The sequence below is a fragment of the Choloepus didactylus genome, chromosome 1, assembly GCF_015220235.1.
Source record: "Choloepus didactylus isolate mChoDid1 chromosome 1, mChoDid1.pri, whole genome shotgun sequence".
NCBI classification, from domain to species: domain Eukaryota; kingdom Metazoa; phylum Chordata; class Mammalia; order Pilosa; family Megalonychidae; genus Choloepus; species Choloepus didactylus.
Genome location: NC_051307.1, coordinates 107,094,389 through 107,114,815, shown reverse-complemented (window position 1 = coordinate 107,114,815; position 20,427 = coordinate 107,094,389). Strand labels below are relative to the sequence as shown.

The 20,427-nt window shown below is 39.6% G+C and overlaps 1 protein-coding gene and 1 pseudogene across 1 annotated transcript in view; one reads left to right on the top strand and one right to left on the bottom strand.

The window, feature by feature from the left end:
• The window catches only part of EHHADH (enoyl-CoA hydratase and 3-hydroxyacyl CoA dehydrogenase), a 72,325-nt gene extending 52,127 nt beyond the window's left edge, over positions 1-20,198 (bottom strand). The window contains exons 1-2 of the mRNA XM_037839068.1: positions 20,050-20,198; positions 2,717-2,820 (exon numbers count right to left, since the gene is read on the bottom strand). Coding sequence (XP_037694996.1) covers positions 2,717-2,820; positions 20,050-20,123 — 178 coding nt within the window. The 5' untranslated portion in view covers positions 20,124-20,198. The remainder of the gene's footprint in view (positions 1-2,716; positions 2,821-20,049) is intronic.
• LOC119536316 lies at positions 6,658-7,772 on the top strand (annotated as a pseudogene).
• Positions 20,199-20,427: the final 229 nt, after the last annotated feature.

Below are 20,427 nucleotides of genomic sequence, written 5' to 3'. Positions count from 1 at the left end.
GAGGGGCGCGGGTCCCCTGGCCGCAAAAACTTACAGATTTCGCTGATCTCAGCAGTTCCACGTTTTCATGAGTGTTGTATGAAGTATGCCCAAAGACAGATTGCTCTGTGGTGTCCAGTCCACGCAGTTCCTGGCTTTCTACCTACTTTCCTGGAGGAGTAACTAAAACATACAGCTCACCAGTCTGCCATCTTGCCCCGCCCCTTTAATTTTTTAATAGGATGAATTACATTGCTATTTTAATGTTTAACAAATCTGATATTACTGGGATAAAAGTGATTTTTATGCTTTCTATATCTCTGTTAGGTTTGGTTTTATAAAACAATGTTTAAATTTTTATATCTAGGTTGAAGAGTGAAATTGGCCTGAATTTTCCTGTTTCATTCTGTCCTTGTCAGGTGTTGATATCAAATCATGCTAGTCAAAAAATGAGATGGGAAGCATTCCCTCTTTTTTATATTTTCTAAAATGTTTGTGTAAGATTGGAATGATATTTTCCTTGACTTTTCAGTAGAACTTGCCAGTGAAGTCATCTGGGCCTGGAATTTATTTTGTCAAAAGATTTTTTTATTACTAAGTCAATTTCTTTAATGGTTATAGAATTATTTGGGTTTTCTATTTTTTCTTTATTCAATTTTGGTAAGTTACATTTTTCTAGGAATTTATCCATTTTCATCTAAATTTACAAATTTACTGTTAAGTTGTTCATAATATCCTCATTATCTTTTTTAATGGATACAACATCTGGAGTGACATCCCTTTTTTCATTCCTTATATGTGTTAGTCATGCCTTCTCTTTTTTTCTGGATCAATCTTTTAACTTTGTCATTCCTCTTGAGTCACACTTGTTTTCTATTTCACTAATTTCTCCTGTTTATTATTTCCTTCCTTCAACTTTATTTGGGTCTATTTTACTGTTTTGCTTTTCTTTTTAATCCCTTGATATAGATGCTTAGCTCATTATGTTTCAGCCTTTTTTTCTTTTCTAATATATACTTTTAAGACTATAGATTTCCTACTAAGTTTTGCTTTAGCTGCATCCCTCAAGTTTTACATGTTTCATTTTCATCATTTGGTTCAAACTGTTTTCTAAATTCCATAATGGGTTCTGCTTTGACTCAAAGGTTATTAAGAAATGAATTTAATTTCCAAACGTGAGAATTTCTAGTTATATTTTTCTTACTGATTTCTAGCTTAATTGCATCAGTGTCAGAGAAATTTTCTAAATGAAATTTACTGAGACTTGGTCTCATGTTCCAGCATCTGGTCAACTTTTGTAAATGTTTCAGATGTATTTGAAAATAATGTATATTTTTTCAATTGTTGGGTGCATTGTCCTATATAAGAATGTTGGGTTGAGTCTGGTCATCCTTAATGCTTTTCTGGAAGAATCATATTTTCTGCCCCAGAGTCCCAATTACATTCCCCATTCTACCTCCTTTCTTACTGTGAGATGTAAAATTCTCCATAATTCCAATCCCTCTCTTCATACCTAGAAATCATCCTATTGTGCTCCCAACCTTAAATTTCCAGTGAGTAGGCCATTTACTAGCTGGCTAATGTTAGGCACATTATTTTAATCTCTTTTAGGCTCAGGCTTCTCATGTGTAAAATGGGAATAATGGTCTTTTGTAGGATTTACTGAGGATGAATATGTAATGTGGAAAAATTCTACTATTTTCATTATTATTAACAAAGAACCTATTCAGTAACAGTACACAAAAGGCAGGATAAGTGGTGATTATTATAATGATTAACATTTTTATATTTATTTAACAACATAGTTCCAACATCTGTTTGTTCTCAGTCTACCATTAACATACATTAAATTCCTCTGGCTACAGTAAGATTGAATAGACCCTCATAGACACTTGACTTTTGTCAAAGGGTATAATATATTCATCCCAGAAGAGAGGAAAAGTGCCACAAATGCATTGAATAAATCACCATTTCAGGCATTTTTGCCAGATTTTGCCAATAATTTTGAATCTTTACACAATAACCCAATAAGAAGTGCCATGGTCACTGAGATGGATGAGTATCGGAAGAAAAAATGAACTCCATTTCAAGATTCTGTGTGAATTTTAACATGACATTTACTTAATATCTTCCATATACAAGGACTGCAGTAAGAGCTTTCAGATGTGTTATCTCATTTAATCATACAGAACAATAGATATTATTGCTCCTCCTTTAGTGATAAGAGAAATTGAGGTTCAAGGGTTTAGAGGGGCTTTCTCGAGCTCACTTGGGGTGGAGATATATACAGAGTAGGTATACATTAGCAGGTATAATAGCCATCAGGCCTGGAACTAAATGTCCTCCAAAGGCCCAACCTGACATTAAAGAGACTAAGGATGCCTTTCTGTATGTATTTTATATTTTATAATAATGGAAATGGCTGAAGTTGTGGAACTGTGACCCATGACATCCTATGAAATTTGCTAACTACTTGTAAATTGTACTTTGAAAGTTATCACTGTTACGTATTAAAGTTCACAATTAAAAAAAAGAGAGAGAGAGAGAGACTAAGGTCAAAGTCTTCATTGGGTCTCTTTTGTGACTCCTGACTCTTTCTCCACTATGTTTCTCATTCCCACTTAAGTCTTCCATGTCTACCACTCAGGGATTACCCATAGAAATAGCTAATGCAGTTGTCAGTCTCAGCCTGTGGCTGGATTCCAGAGATAGTGGGAGAGAATTAGACACTGGTTACCTGCAGAGAATTTGCCATCTGCTCCACAAATCACAATGGCTTTTACTGTACGATCGCTTATCGCTTTCTGCAGTCCCTCTTTTATTCCATAGAGTACAGCCCGACTAAAAGGAAAAAAAAAAAACAAAAAACATGAAGCAATTAAATCAAATTTAACTTCTACCATTTCAGAGTTTTCCCCTTTCCAAACAATGAAAAATTAAATGCATATACACATAGTGAATTATAAACCTTGATAACTTATCATTAAAACTTCCACTGATTTGTTCAACAAATAATATATGTCTGAGCTGATTCAATGAATCAATTTTTAAAAATCTTATCATCCTGAACTCTGCTTTAACTTTGCTCTCTTAGAATCAGTACTCATCCTTTTTCAAATATTATTACTTACCCACTATGCACAGTACAAGAATCTTACAACATCTTAGGGAGAAAAAAAATGCACATAATTCATCATGTACAGCACAGTAAGTTGAGTGGTGTCATATAGGTACAAACAGAGTGATGCAGAAGTTCAGAGGGTTAGAAATTACTTTCAATTTGTCATAATGGCAAAATGTAAGAAAACTGAAGGAAAAACAGTCCAGGAGATATGGCAGGGACTGCTTGTTAACCCAAATACACATATCCCCTTCTTAAAAGTAATGATACCTGATTTTTAGTTGCATACATGGCTGCCCAAGATAAAGACTACGTTTCTAAGCCTGCTTTGCAGTAAGGTCTGCCCAACGCATTAAGTTCATACCAATAGGATGTAAACAAGTTTGGTATATGCAACTTTGAGGAAGAGTGAGTCCTCCAAGGATTGGATATACTTTTCTCTTTACCTTTCCACCGTACTTCTTGCAGAAATACAGGATGTAATGACTACATTGGGAGCAGCCATCTTGGAGCAAGAGGTGGAAACCATGCATTGAGGATGGCAGAGCAAACGATAGATGGAATTGGGGCCCCTCATGATTGTGGAGCCACCATGCTATTCCAGGACACTTCTGTGAGAGAAATAAACTTTTTCTTGTTTAATTCACTGTTATTTTGAATTTTCTGTCACTGGTAGCTAATCCTAATAACAACTAATATAGGAGGTAAGGGCAAAGTCTGAGAAATATGGAGCATGTAGTAGATTTTGCCAAGTTGTCAGTGAGAGTGTCATCCACAGAAAAGAAAGCTGAAGACAAGACTGAATGAGCCTACCAATGGAAAAAAAAAAAGAGAGCTGAGATATGCCCTCATTTCAGGAGTGAGAGAGATGCAGTAGAGGGATTCAGTATTAGGGAAGCCCAAAGTCACAAGGACCAAAGGAAGAGAATTTGCCAAGAAGCAGATCAATCCAGTGTCAAGGGATGGTGAAGGATGGGGACCAAAGTTTAAACTGAGGAACTGCTTAAAGGAAAAATGATAGAACCAGGATTCCAATCAGCTTTGTCTTGAAATTTCTTAATACTCTGGGTTAAATCCCTGTTGTTTAGTATACAGGAGTGGACTAGATCTTAAAAGAAACAAAATAAATAAATAAATAAATAAAAACTTCTGTGAAAGGCATGTTGTTAAGACTGCAGCCATGAGTTAAAATCTTGGGCAGGGGGCAGGGGAAGATGGCGGAGTGGTGAGGTGTGGGATTTAGTTACTCCTCCAGGGCAGTTGGTAGAAAGCCAGGTGGACTGGACACCACAGAGCAATTTGACTTTGGGCATATTTCATACAACACTCACGAATGCGTGGAACAGCTGAGATCAGTGAAATCTTAACCATTATGTTCAAGTGCTAACTATGGTGATAAATGTACAACTATATGATGATACCATGAACAACTGATTGTATACTGTGGACAATTGTATGTTATGTGAATATATCTCTATAAAATTGTAGGAAAAATATGAATAGGGGTAAAAGTGCTGGAGAAAACATGGAGAGAGGGATATACCTATTTACTGTTGATGAGGAGGCAGAAGGGTTTAGCCTTTCTGGAGGTCAGTGTGGTGGTTCCACATGAAGCTAAGTATGTGGGGGCCATAAGGTCCTGCAACCTCATTATGGGGTATGTACTTGGAAGATCTGAGAGCAGAGACATGAATGGACATTTGCACATTGGTGTTTATGGAGGCAATATTCATGATTTGCAGTGGGTGGAGGTGGCCTAAGGGTACACTGACTGAGGAACAAAATGGTGAACTGCGGTGTATGCATGTAATGGAATATTGAGCAACTACAAGAAGGAGTGAAGTTGTGAGACATGCAAGGAGATGAATGGATCCTGTAGATAGCATTTTGAGTGAAGTACGCCAGAAACAAAGGCAAACCCTATAATGCCTCACCAATATGGACTAACTACAATGTGTAAACTCAGAATTGAATCTTAGAACACAGCATAACAGGTAAATGATTATTGTAATGGTCCCTAGATTGTGAGCTCTTACAGCAGTCAAATCTATTCCTGAATTGTAATGGCTATCTCCAAACTCTGAGATGCTGATCCCTTTGTGTATGACCTGATTGGTCTCTGGAACACTGGGTGTCTGTGTGACACCTGAAACTCAGAGCTAGAGCTCGGCGGATGTGGGTGTCAGTGTTGACACATACAGCAACTGTTTAAAAAAAAAAAAAAAAGCTGAAGAAGAGCCCAGACTTCAATTGGAGATATGAATGAAGCAGATCTGGTTAAGACTAGGGCAGATGGGGCCAGAGGGTAAAGGTCGAAACTGACTGTGTGTTAAAACTTCAACTTCCATGTGAGACCAAGGGAAGAAATGTTTATTTGGTGCAGGATTTATATTTTCTAAACAATATAACTTCTACAGTCAGTTTGTTCAAACACCACAAGTACAAGGAACTTTGTATAGGAAGTGAGATATGGTAGGTTTGTATAGGTTAGAATGAAATAGCAATACAACCCAAAGTAATTTTGGCAGAGAATAAAAATATATATTCGGGGCCCTGAGGAGCCGAGATGTTGGACTTCCTCACCTGGATTGTTGCTGATGTTCTCACAAACATGGGGGACTGACAGCTTGACATGCTGAGCCCTCTGTCTTGGGGCTTTCCCCTATGAAGCTTGTTGCTGCAGAGGAGAGGCTAAGCCTGCTTCTAATTGTACCTAAGAGTCTCCCCGAGTGCCTCTTTGTTGCTCAGTTGTGGCCCTCTTTCACTGAGTCACCTCAGCAGGTGATCTCACTGTTTCCCCTGAGTGGGACCTGGCTCCCAGAGGTGTGGATGTCCCTGGTGGTGTGGGATGTGGCTCCTGGGGATGGGTCTGGACCTGGCATCATGGGATTGAGGGCATCTTCTTGACCATGAGGGGAATGTAAAGTGGGGCAAAGTAAAGCTTCAGTGGCTGGGAGATTTCAAGTGGGGTCGAGAGGTCACTCTGGTGGACATTCTTGCGCACTACATGGATAACACTTTTAGGTTTTAATGTATTGGAATGGCTAGAGGTAAGTACCTGAAACTACCAGGCTCCAACCCAGTAGCCTTGACTCTTGAAGACGACTGTATAGCGGTATAGCTTACAAGGGGTGACAGTGTGATTGTGAAAACCTTGTGGATCGCACTCCCTTTGTCCAGTGTATGGATGGATGAGTAGAAAAATGGGGACAAAAACTAAATTAAAAATAGGGTGGGATGGGAGGGGATGATTTGGGTGTTCTTTTTTATTTTTAATTTTTACTCATTTTGATTCTTTCTGGTGTAAGGTAAATGTTCAGAAATAGACTTGGGTGATGAATGCACAAGTATATGATGTTGCTGTGAATACTGACTGTACACCATGGATGACTGTATGGCATGTGAATATATCTCAATAAAACTGAATTAAAACAAACAACAAAAAAAACACAAAAAAACCTTAGGCAGGTGGAACCGGCATCCTTGGGAGGCAGGCCTGCAGCAGAGGCTGCACCTGCTGTGGAGCCCCAGCCTAGAGCCGGAATTGAAACAACAAGATGAATGACCAGGACTGAGGGGACATTAGCCCCTTCCAGCAAATGGTGGCCTCAGACCTGGGGCTGTGATCTCCTCCCTCTTCATGAGACTCCTGGGTGTGGTGAAGGTGTGCTTGTAGTCTCGGCGCCCATCGGTGCCTAGTGACCTGCTGCCTCCCTCCAGACTCCGGATCCTCTCCCACATCAAATGGAAGTACCTTCCACACTGCAAGGTATTCGGGAGCCCCTGCACCTGTGCCCAAATGATGCCTGCTGTGCCACCTGGTTTCAGGACCCCACCTGCTTCACTGGTACCATGGATGCCTTTGTGAAGATTGTGAAGCATGAGGGCACTCAGACCCTGTGGAGTGGCATCCCAGCCAGCCTAGTGATGACCGTGCCAGCCACTGCCGTCTACTTCACCGCGCACGACCAAGTCAAGGCCTTCCCGTGTGGCTGAGCACCGACCTCTGATCTCTATGCACCCATGATGGGTGGTGCACTGGCCCATCCAGGCACCGTGACCGTAATCAGCCCCCTGGAGCTGGTGTGGACAAAGCTTCAGGCTCAGCATGTGTGATGCCCTGAGCTAGGCACCTGCGTCCAGGCTGCAGTGGCTCAGGGCAGCTGGAACTCCCTGTGGCTGGGCTGGGGTTCCACTGCCCTGCAGGAGGTGCCCTTTTCAGCCCTGCACTGTTTCAACTAAGAGCTGATGAAGCGCTGGCTGAGTGGGCTCAGGCCAAAGGACCAGACATCTGTGGGCATCTGCTTGTTGGCTGGTGGCATCTCAGGGACGCTGGCAGCCAACCCAATTCTGCCCTTTGACATGGTGAAGACACAATGCCAGGCCATACTGGGAGTGGTGGAAGCCAAGCGAGTGACGCCCCCACGTGCCTACTCCACCTGGCTGCTGCTGAGGAGGAGGAGGAGGAGGAGGGTGGGGGGGGAGGAGGAGGGGGGGATGATGATGATGATGATGATGATGATATAATGATCCCGGTTGAGGAGCTCTTTGCAGGCTTTCTCTAGAGGATCATCAAGACCACCCCCCTCTTGTGTCATCATCAGCAGCACTTAACAAATTCAGCAAAAGTTTCTTCCAGTGGCTCAAACAGGAGAGGCTTCAGGGCCCTTGAAGGGGCCAGGGGATAAGGACCCCATCTCTTCCAGGGATGGGGTGAGGTGAGCAGGAGGAGACTGAGCCAAGTGTGTTTTCCTCATGCCTTTTCCATGAGCCCCAGGGGTAGGAGCTGCTGTCCCTCCAGTCCACCTCAGACAGCTTTCTTCTTGCTGCTCCCCAGCCCCAAGGATTATCACTTTCCCACCCATGAGTTCAAGAACAAATCTGCTAAACCTGCCCCTGCGCCCCACCCCCACCTTGTTCACCTCTGGTTTGCTGTAGCTGGGGCTGCACCCAGGAGCCAAAAATCCTGGGCCTGTTTCTGTCACCCCCTTCCCTACCCCTGTTAATTCCTTAAGTCTAAAGATGATGAACTTAAAACACACACACACACACACACACATATCTTAGGCAATAACGGACATATGTCATACCTCATTTTAGTGCACTTCACTTTATTGTGATTTGCAGATGCTGCGCTTTTTACAAACTCAAGGTTTGTGGCGGCAAACCTTCATTGAGCAAGTACCATTTTTCTAACAGCACGTGCTCATTTCATGTCCCTGTGTCATATTTTGGTAATTCTCACAATAATTCAAACTTTTTCATGATTATTATATCTGTTATGGTGATCTGTGATCAATGATCTTTGATGTTACTATTGTAATTGTTTTGCGGCACCACGAACTGCACTCATATAAGACAGGGAACTTAATCCATGAATGTTGTGTGTGCTCTGATTGCTCCACCAACTGGCCATTCCCCCATCTCTTTCTCTTTCTCCTCGTGCCTCCCTATCTCCTGAGACACAACAATACTGACATTAGGCCAGTTAATAACCCTACAATGGCCTCTAAGTGTTCAGGAAAAAGGAAGAGTTGCTCCTCTCTCACTTTAAATCAAAAGCTAGAAACCATTAGGCTTAGTGAAGGAGGCATGTCAGAAGCTGAGATAGGTCAAAAGCTAGGCCTCTTGTGCCAAGTTGTGAATGCAAAGGAAAAGTTCTTGAAGGAAATGAAAAGTGCTATTCTAGTGAATACACAAATGATAGGAAAACAAAACAGCCTTATCGCTGATATGGAGAAAGCTTTAGTAGTCTGGATATAAGATCAAATCAGCCACAACACGCCTTGAAGCCAAAACCTAATCGAGAGCAAGGCCTTAACTCTCTTCAATTCTATGGGAGACAAGAGAGTTAGGAAGCTTCAGATGAAAAGTTTGAAGCTAGAGGTTGATTCATGAGGTTTAAGGAAAGAAACCAGCTGCAAAACATAAAAGTACAAGGTGAAGCAGCAAATGCTGATGTAGAAGCTGCAACAAGTTATCTAGAAGATCCAGCTAAGATCACTGATGAAGGTGACTACACGAAACAACAGATCTTCAATGTAGATAAAACAGCCCTCTATGGATGAAGATGCCATCTAGGATGTTCATAGTTAGAGAGGAGAAGTCAATGCCTGGTTTCAAAGCTTCAAAGGACAGGCTAACTCTCTTGTTAGGGGCTAATGCAACTGGAGACTTTAAGTTGAAGCCAATGCTCACTTACCATTCTGAAATTCCTAGGCCCCTGATGAGTTATGCTAAATCTATTCTGCTATGCTCTATAAATGGAACAACAAAGCCTAAATGACAGCACATCTGTTTCCAGCATGGTTTACTAAATAGTGTAAGCCCACTGTTGGGAACTGCTGCTCAGATAAAAGGATTCCTTTTAAAATATCACTGCTCATTGACAATGTACCTGGTCACCCAAGAGCTCTGATAGAGACATACAATGAGATTAATGTTGTTTCCATGCCTGTTCACACAACATCCATTCTGCAGCATGTGGATCAAAGAGTCATTTTGACATTCAAGTCTTATTCCTTAAGAACTGCATTTCGTAAGGCTATAGCTGCTATAGACAGTGATTCCTTTGATGACTCTGGGCAAAGTAAATTGAAAAGTTTCTTGAAAGGATTCACCATTCTAGACGCCATTAAGCACATCTGTGATTCATGGGAGGGGGTCAAAATATCAACATTCACAGGAGTTTGGAAGAAGTTGCTTCCAACCCTCATGGATGACTTTAAGGGGTTCAAGACTTCAATGGAGAAAGTAACTGCAGATGTGGTAGAAATAGCAAGAGAACTGGAATTAGAAGTGTAGCCTGAAGATGTGACTGGATTGCTGCAATCTCATGACAAAACTTTAATGGATTAGGAGTTGCTTCTTATGGATGAGCAAAGAAAGTGGCTTCTTGAGATGGAATCTACTCCTGGTGATGATGCTGTGAACACTGTTGAAATGACAACTAAAGATTTAGAATGTTACCTAAATTTAGTTGATAAAGCAGCAACAGGCTTTGAGAGAATTGATTCCAAGTTTGAAAGAAGTTCTACTGTGGGTAAAATGCTATCAAACAACATCACATACTATAGAGAAATCTACCGTGAAAGAGTCAACCAATGTGGCAAACTTCATTGTTGTCTTATTTTAAGGAATTGCCACAGCCAGACACTCCAACCTTCAGCAACAACCACCCTGACCAGTTACCAGCCATCAACATCGAAGCAAGACCCTCCATCAGCAAAAAGATTATGACTTGCTGAAAGCTCAGATGATGGTTAGCATTTATTTAGCAATCAAGGACTTTTTAAATGAAGGTATGTATATTATTTTCTTAGACATAATGCTGTTGCACACTTAATAGACTATAGTATATGTAAACATACACTATATGTAAACATAATTTTTATATACACTGGGAAACCAAAAAAAATTCGTGTGGCTCACTTTGTTGAGCTACTCACTTTATTGCAGTAGTCTGGAATGGAACCCCAATATCGCTGAGGTATATAATTCCCTTTCACCTAATTCCCTTTCACCTGGCCTTGACTGGTTAATGAGAAACCAACTCAGCTAATGAAAAATAGCTTCTGAACCATTACATAATACTGAGAAGTCCAAAATGCACATATTTCATTCTGGGTAAACAATAGCTGCAAAATTACCTACAATTTGTTTAAGTCAGAAGAAGAGGCTGGTTCACATTTTACCCCACCCCTACTCTTTTATTTCTTATTTTCTTGTAAATTTTGCAAATACCAAAAGCAGGAAAAAAAGAAAAATGAAAATGACTGTAACAGATATAGCTTTTCTAGATTCACAGCTAGCTAAAAGGCCACAGCCTTGTAACAACATGATGGCCACAGGGATTAAGAAATTATTTTCTCTCCACATTGTCAGGCATGGAGAAATGGAGTCTGGAGTACAGATAAAATTTTACATATGCTATGACCAAAACTCTTTACCGTCTTTGACCATAGGAGGTCTTTTTGGACAGTTTTTTTGTCTTGTTTTGTTTTAACCAAAGATCAACAAATCAAGCATGTGGTTTGTGACCAGCTTTTTCTTTCGTTTTTTTTTTTAAAGAAATTCAAGAGAAGAGAAAATAAAATAGAATACATTAAACTATATAATGTTTAAGGACAAGTTTTGTTTCCCAAAACTTTGGTTTCAGTTACGTATTTGTAAGTATGTGTGTCCTGGGTTGCTTTGTAAAGTGTGGGCTTCTTTCTTTCTGAATTACAGCTAAAAAAAGAAGTGTGAAAGCCTTTGTTCTGGGAGACAGGGGCTGGTAATCGGGCCCATTCTACCACAGTCAAGAGGGTTTGCATTCATCTAAAAGGAATGAAACATGGGTGGCTGACCTACCAAAGAAAGTTTTAAAAAATTATTCAAATAAGAATCTCTTGGTGAGTTAGGAAATGATAACTTCCCACATAAAATTAGAAATAGGAAGGAGAAAAGGAAGGAAAAGGGAAGAAAGGAAGGATGGAAAGAAAAGTACAAAAAAACATATATATATTGGCGAGACCTGTTAAAACCTGGTGAATGTGCTGGGCTGTACACTCGTATCTAAAATTCAGGGCCAGAAGACGACAGATGGGAACCGGCAAGGTGATAGTTGTTCCCAAGTAGAGAAAATCGTGATGAAGCTAAAATGGACCCTGAGCAGCTGCACCTTTGGTAGGGGCCTGAAAAAGTCCTTCTGACAAACAGGAATCATAATACCTAACATTGTTATTGCCAGTTTATAATCTCCAGTGTATTAAAACCTCACACGAGATAGATATCATTCTCCCTAATTTATTGCTGTGGAAACTGAGGCTAAAGGAAGTTAAAGTACTTGTGATGACACAGAAGGTAGGTGCAGGGTCTCCTCAGAGAAGCTGATCGCATGACCTAGAGGCAACATGGGACCGTAACTATAATCGTAGAAAGTTCGGGCAGGAAAGAAAGAAAATCACAGGCTTTGATGAGAACATCAAAAGCCTATTTTCCTCCAACATCCATGATGTATGGCACTTCCTCCCCCTGCCCAGGCTTCTCACGGATGACCCAAGCGACAGGAAACTCCTTCTCAAGGTAGCCCGGTCCATTTCTGAACAGCTCTTTACATTCATGCATGAATACATTCAATAAATGTTCAACATATGCACACCATGTGCCAGGCACACCGTGCCCTGACACTAAGCTAAAGCCTGTTTCCTTCTCGGCTCCTTTGGGTCTCACGGAAGAAGTCTAATCCTTCAGATACAAGACAGCCCTTCTAATATTTGAAGATACTTAACCAGTGCTTCCATTTTTCCCCCTCTTTTTCAGGTAACATTCCTCATCCTCCAACCCCTCCTGAGGATATGGCTCTAAGTCCCCTTACAACCCTGGAGCTCTCTACAATCACAGCATAGCAGTTTCCATCTTCCCTCTGTGAATTTTTGGCACAGAACTAAAAGAGAGGACTCCAGATGTGGTGACCCACTCCTTCAGTTACTCGGTTAATTCTGTAAACACTTGCTCACCACCTACTCTGAAACACACATGAGTGCTATGAGTATAGAGGTAAATAAAAATAGAAACCTGCAAGAGGCTAAACCTGCTTATAATTGTGCCTAAGAGTCTCCCCCTGAGTACCTCTTAGTTGCTCAGATGTGGCCCTCTCTCTAACTAAGCCACCTCAGCAGGTAAACTCACTGCCCTCCCCTCTACGTGGGATCTGACTCCCAGGGGTGTAAATCTCCCTGGCAATGCAGGATATGACTCCTGGGGATGAACCTGGACCCGGCATCATGGGATTGAGAACATCTTCTTGACCAAAAGGGGAATGCAAAATGAAACAAAGTAAAGTTTCAGTTGCTGAGAGAATTCAAATAGGGTCAAGAGGGCACTCTGGTGGACATTCTTATGCACTATATAGATAACCCTTTTTAGGTTTTAATGTACTGGAATAGCTAGAAGTAAATACCTGAAACTATCAAACTCCAACCCAGTAGACTTGACTCTTGAAGATGATTGTATAACAATGTAGCTCACAAGGGGCTGACAGTGTGAATGTGAAAGCCTTGTGGATCACACTCCCTTTATCCAGTGTATAGATGGAACAGTAGAAAAATGGGGACAAAAACTAAACGAGAAATGGGGGGGGGGGGTTTGGATGTTCTTTTTACTTTTATTTTTTATTCTTATTTTTACTTTTTTTGGTATAAGGAAAATGTTCAAAAAATAGATTGGGGTGACAAATGCACAACTATATGATGCTACTGTGAACAGTTGATTGTACACCACAGATGATTGTATGATATATGAATATATCTCAATAAAACTGAATTTAAAAAAAAACAGAATCCTGCAGCTTATGCATGATTGTTCTGTAAACCCATGACTTCTCTAACTTAAAAAAAAAATTTCTGACCCCAAGGCAGTCACAATTCAGTACAAGAAACAGATGCATGCAGAGTTAACCAAAACAAAGTACTAGAACACAGGAATGAACAAAGTACAAAGCTTAAAGTTTAGGTACAGGAAGACTTCACAGAGGAAGGGACTTCGAACTGGGCTTTGGAAAACACAGTGGAGATTCTCAAGTGGACAAGAGCATTCAAGCACTTTCTGAAATGTAATAGCTGCTTTCCAGGCTGTGGGTTGCAGTAGGGCAGTGGTTCTCAAATTGGCATATGCATAAGCATCACAAGGGGAACTTCTTACACTGCAAATTTCTAGGCCCATCCAAAGATTCTGCACCACAGCACGTGTGATTCTGAGGTCTGTGGTCTATAGACCACACTCTGAGAACCACTGCAGTAAGGAGATCACCAGCTCTAAACACTGGTCTCTAGTATCCACCATCAGCTACATGCCACCTGTTTGGGGGACTTTTGTTATTACCTTTATTAAATAGAAACCATAATTATCATTATTATAACTAAACTACCATTTGTTGTTTACTGACTGTATGCAGGTGTGTATACGAGGAATTTTAGTTGGGTTATTTCATTTATTCTCATAATAATCCTGTGAAGCAGGTGTTATCATTCCCATTTTACAGATGAAGAAGCTGAGTAAAAAGTTAACTTACCTAGAGTCACTTAGTTTAAGTAGTAAATGGCAATGCAGAGATTTAGAGACTGAGAAGCCCATGTTCTTTTCAATGTATTTCACTTGCTACCTGCCTCTCTGAGCTTTTTTCATCTTCATTCTTCCAGCTTCTGATAATCTACAATCTTAATAAACAGAGGTCCTAATAAAAATGTTGATTTAAAAATGGCTTGAGGATAGAACCTTATCACTAAAATCTTTTTTTTATCCAGGTGTACATTGAAACACTAAGCATCATCCTTTATTTAGAAAGTTTGCTCAACTAGTTCATAGATCTAGCCAACCCAGTGATTGGTATTTATCCCATATATTTAGAGATCAGTCTCACTCTTACATTTTACAGCTATGTACTAAGGCCCCAAAAGGGTAAAATCCTGGTTCAAACCTCCCCACACATTTTCAAAAACCCTAGTGGTTCAGCACCGCCCTAGAGAGCTGTTGGAAATGTGAGGGGCATTTTTGGTTGTTGCAATGACAAGTGGGTACTACTACCATTCACTCCTAGGGTCAGGGATATTAATTATCCTTTAATTCACAGAACAAATCCAACAACAAATTGTTCTGTCCAGGTGCCAATAAGTACCCCCACTGAAAAACACTGAACCACAATATGATGATGCCTTCTTAAGGAAAGAAGCAAAGAAAAGTTCCTCCCACTACAAACATGTGTATGTGGGAGAAAATGAAAGTTAGGGGAAAGATCAGAGATATATAAAGAACCCTCTTACAGCAGATATATTTATTGTCCACCAAATATCCAAGTGCTCCCTACATGTCTCACCAACTAAACATTATAACTATTCTGACCAATGAACTGTAAGTAGAAGTAGCATATATCCTTTCAAGCTTAAGCATTTAAGAGCTAACATGCTGTTCTCTGTTTTCTTTTCCCCCTATCAAGGAGTCCTGGAAGTCACATGTTGAGATGGTAGAATCCCAAGATTACAGTAGCTTGGATTACTGAGTCACTCACTGCAAAGGGGACAGCTGTCCTGGAAGGTCACCCTAACAGGCATCAGAATAAAAAAGACTAAAAAGTAAACCTTTGTTCTGTAAAGTGACATTTTGGGGCTACCTTGTTTGTTGCAGCCTAATCTAACTCATCTTAAGTAATACATCCCTAAAGAAGGAAATTTCATAAAATGTTGAAATTGTGGGTTATAGGACTGGAAGAGTAGGAGAAATATTTAAAGATCATATGTTTAAGGAACAAATATAGATGCATAAAGTCTCTCTAGTCTTTTACTAGATCCAATCTTGGGTTTCAGCTTTTAAGAACAATTTTTAGTAATTAAGAGGCTCAAAAAAATATTTTAAAAAACTCAGGGTTAGAAATAATAGACAAAAGGAGTTGTAGTATCTGCTATGTAACTTGGGAGAGAGAGGAAGAGAATAAATAACATAAATATTTGTTTTCATGAAATATATAATAGCCAAGTGCTAATAGCAAAGTACCTAGCATTTCTCCTGCAAGGGAGGGGGAATGAGTTAAACACCAGAATCATTTAAAAATTATCAGAAAATATTCCTAGTTATGGGTATTAGATTGTGAAACTTCTTTTCGCAAATTCTTGATGAACACAGTTTTCCTTTATGAGCAAGGCTGAGGCAGAGAATCCAAGCATCTACTAATTCTAATTAGAATACACTTAAGTCCAAAATTGTTATGTGATCATATTAGTTATATTTTTCTTCATCAAAACCAAAATAACTGATGTTTTGTTCTTTTCTAGAATGGCAAATAAATGGATATATTGTTCATGTGTGATTCTACTACAATTTTTGGTATCATTAAATGCAACAATTCATATTAAAATAAGAATTTTAATGTTAATAGTAATTATAAAATCAAATCTGATGACAGTAGGATTAAAAATGCTGTTAATATTAGCAGATTTCCACAGCCAACATCATACTCAACAATGAGGCTGAAAGCTTTCCCCCTAAGATCAGGAACATGACAAGGATGTCCACTTGCACCATTGCTATTCAACATTGTACTAGAAGTCTAGCCAGAGTAATTAGGCAAGAAAAAGAAATAAAAGGTATCCAAACTTAAAAGGAAGAAGTAAAAATATCCCTACTCACAGATGACATGATCCTCGTATAGAAACTCCCCGAAGAATCTACAAGCTACTAGAGCTAATAAAATAATTCAGGAAAGTGGCAGGATATAAGAGCAACATGCAAAAATTAGTGGTATTTCCATACACCAACAATGAACAATCCAAAAAAGAAATCAAGAAAACAATTCCAATTATAATAGCAATTAAAAGAATCAAATATCTAGAATAAATTTAACCAAGGATGTATAGGACTTGTATATGAAAACTACAAATCATTACTGAAAGAATTTAAAGAATTCCTAAAGAAATGTATGGATACCCAGTGTTCAAGGATTGGAAGACTTAATATTGTTTAGATGTCAATACTACCCAAAGCAATGTGCAGATTCAATGCAATCCCAATCAAAACTCCAACAGACTTCTTTGCACAAATGGAAAAACTAATCAAATTCATATGGAAGTTCCTTTTTGTCCAACATCTTAGCAAGGTTGCAGTGGTAGCAACTGCTCTCCAAGCTTCACGATGCCACCCAAGGACAACAAGAAGATGCCAGAAATTTGACCAAGAAACACAAAGACCCAGTGAACAAATCTTCAAAAGCAAATTTTGGGACATGCTCAATAATCTCATCTTGTTTGATAAAGCCACATATGACAAACTCTGTAAGGAAGTTCCCAAATACAAGCTTATAACACCAGCTATCATCTGGTTCCCTGACCAGGACAGCCCTTAAGAAGTTGCTTAGAAAAGGATTTATCAAGCTGGTTTCAAAACACAGAGCTCAAGTAATTTACACTAGAAACACCAAGGGTGGAGATGTCCTGGCTGTTGGTGAAGATGCATGAACAGATCCAACCAAATATACATTTTGAAAAATAAAACTTTATTAAATTCATGTAGAAGGACAATGGACCCCAAATAGCCAACATCTTGAAAAAGAAGAATAAAGTTGGAGGACTCACATTTCCCAATTTCAAAACATGTTACAAAGCTACAGTAATCAAAACAGTGTGGTACTGGCACAGGGCAGACACATAGACCAATGGAATAGAATTGAGAGCACAGAAATAAACCCACCCATCTATGGCCAATTGATTTTTGACAAGGGTGCCAAGTCCACTCAATGAGGAAAGAACAGTCTCTTCAACAAATGGTGCTGGGAAAACTGGATATCCACATGCAAAGGAATGACAGCAGACCCCTACCTCACATTATAACTCAAAATGGATCAACAACCTAGACATAAGAGCTAAGACTATAAAACTCTTGGAAGATAACATAGGGAACATTGGGACCTTATATTAGGCAATGGATTCTTAGACGTTGCTCCAAAAGCACAAGAAATAAAAGAAAAAAAGAAATTGTATTTCATCAAAATTTAAAACTTTTGTGAATCAAAGGACATTATCAAGAAAGTGAAACGACAGCTTACAGAATGGGAGAAAATAGTTCAAAACCATATATCTGCTCATGATTTAATATCCAGAATATATAAAAATTCCTACAACTCAACAACAAAAAGACAAACAACCCAGATTTAAAAATGGGCAAACAACCTGAATAGATATTTCTCCAAAGAAAATATACAAATGGCCAATAAATACATGAAAAGATGCTAACTCCATTAGCCATTAGATTAATGCAAATCAAAACCACAAGATATCACCTCACATCCACTAGAATGGCTATTATTTAAAAAACGTAAAATAGCAAGTGTTGGCGAGGATACAAAGAAATAGGAACACTCGTACCTCATTGGTGGGAATGTATAATGGTGCAGCACTTTAGAAAACTGTTTGACAGTTCTCCGAAAAGTTAAACATAGGACTACCATATGACCCAGCAACTCCACTCCTAAGTATATACCCAAAGAATTGAAAGCAGGGACTTCTGCAAATACTTATACATCAATGTTCACAACAGCATTATTCACAATAGCCAAAAGCTCAAAATAACCCAAGTGTTGTCCGACAGCTGAATGGATAAACACAATGTAGTATATACATACATTGGAATATCATTAAACCATAAAATGTAATGAAGTTCTGTTACATGCTACAACATGGATGAACTTTGAAGATACCATGTTAAGTAAAATAAGCCAGACACAAAAGGACAGATACTGTATGATTCAATGTACATGAAATAACTAGTATATGCAAATCCATAGAGATAGAAAGTAAGTACAGGTTACCAAGAAGGACAGTGGGGGCGAGGTGGAGATGGGGAGTTAATGTATAACGGATGCAGGGTTTCTGTTTGGTTATTTGTTACCACAATTAATTAAAAAAAAAATCAAGACTAAAGAGGCAATTACAATTAAGTGCAATACATGATCCTACACTGGATCTAATAATAAAGGAGAAAATGCCCAAAAGGATATATTGGGACAATTGAAAAACTTGGAATATAGATCTTACGCTTTATATCAATGTTAAATTTCTCTGACTTGAAAACTGTTCTTAGGAAATATACATGGAAGCATTAAGTGTTAAAGGAGCATGATATATGCAATCTACTGTCAAACGTTTAGACAATCTAGATAGAATGATATAGCAAAGGTGACAAAATATTAAAAGTTGGTAAATCTAGGTATCTGGGTGGGGGTATTTTGGAATTCTCTGTATTGTGTTTTTATTATTTTTGCAACCTGTAAATTTGAATTTATTTCAAAATAAAACATTTAAAAATAGGACATTTTTATTTTAAAAACAACAGACCAGTAAATAAATATCGACATGGTAAATAAAAAATAGATACAAATAAATTTTTAAAATTAGCAGCTCTCCTCATTCAGTGTCTTTTTGCTCCAGCAGGCAGGTGATTAAGAACTTTGACCAAAAAGGTCTTTCTTTCTTCACTTTATACAACATGATTCTTTGTATATGATAATTTCCTCTAATCTTACTACCTGTGGATGGGTGGCTGAAAACTGTTCCTGAAGCTGATGTATCACTATACTTTTTTCAGAGATGTGGAAATCTATATAATAATTCTTTAATTTTCAAAAAGACAGCATTAATCTCATTTTGAAAAGTAATGCTCTAAATATTTTGCACAGATCTGGGTTAGAGAATTTAACAAGGAAGTTACCCCATGATGAAATTAAAGAAGATAAATTGCACAGTAGCTTTTCAGAAAATAAGCCTTTAAGGCTTATTCTAACATGGGTCTTTCACTGATGCCCTAAAAACCCGAAATTTAGAGCTGATCAGGAGAAATAACTGCATTTCTGGACATACTTCTTTACTCACTGCGTTGGCAAAAGAAAAAGAAAACAAAAAAAAAAAAAAAAAAAAGAAAGAAAGAAAGAAAAAAAATAGAAAAGAAAAGAAGAAAAAGAAAATTAACCCTCTTTATCTCTTTTTGTCCGAGTGCTAAAATCCTTGGTAACACATTATAACGGGGTCCTGGACTCGAGGTTGGGGAGCAAGACTCTCGACCAAGGTTCAGGATTGTACCAAATCCAGGACCTGTAGAATAGAAAAGTATGCCAGACAAGCCAAAGCTGTAAGTAAGCAGAAAGGGCTAGCACGAAGTTCGGCGTCAAAGATCGAGGTCGAACCCAGCTTTTCCACCTAGCAGCCACAGGTCTCTGAGTCTCAGTTTCCTCACTAGTAAAACGGGATGCGAGTTCTCTGCGATGATTAACTATGCCAACCATGTCAAGAGGCCCAGGCGTACACTAGGTCTCAATCTGTGTCAGTTTCTTTCTCAGGTTAAACCAGTAGTGGAGAGTCAAAACCTCCCGAGCAGGCAGATAGGTGAGTGGTCAGCTACCCCCGGCTGGAGGTAACGGAACCTGTTACCTGATTGCGTTGACCGGCGGGTTTCGGAGGCGAATCAGCGCCAGACGGTTCGGCAGCCGCGCATACTCGGCCATGTTTTCTCTGACGCCGAGGTCGCCTCCGCCCCCAGTGCAGAGAGAAGCCACTTTCAAGAGTGTCCCGGGCCGGCCCCGCGAGGAGGGGCGCCCGCTGGGCCAATGCGAGCCCCGGCGCCGCTCTGGAGAGCCCCGCTCCGCCTACCCACAATCCGACAGCACTCCAGGCCTCGGGCTCCCTCTTCGGACCAAGCCCTCCTCTTTCCCAAGATCCCGCTCCCTCGCGAGGACGGGAAGGCCTCCACAGACGCTTACGGTAGCTTTCTCTGTTTTGGCTCCCGTCCTCCTCCCATCACAAAGTAGA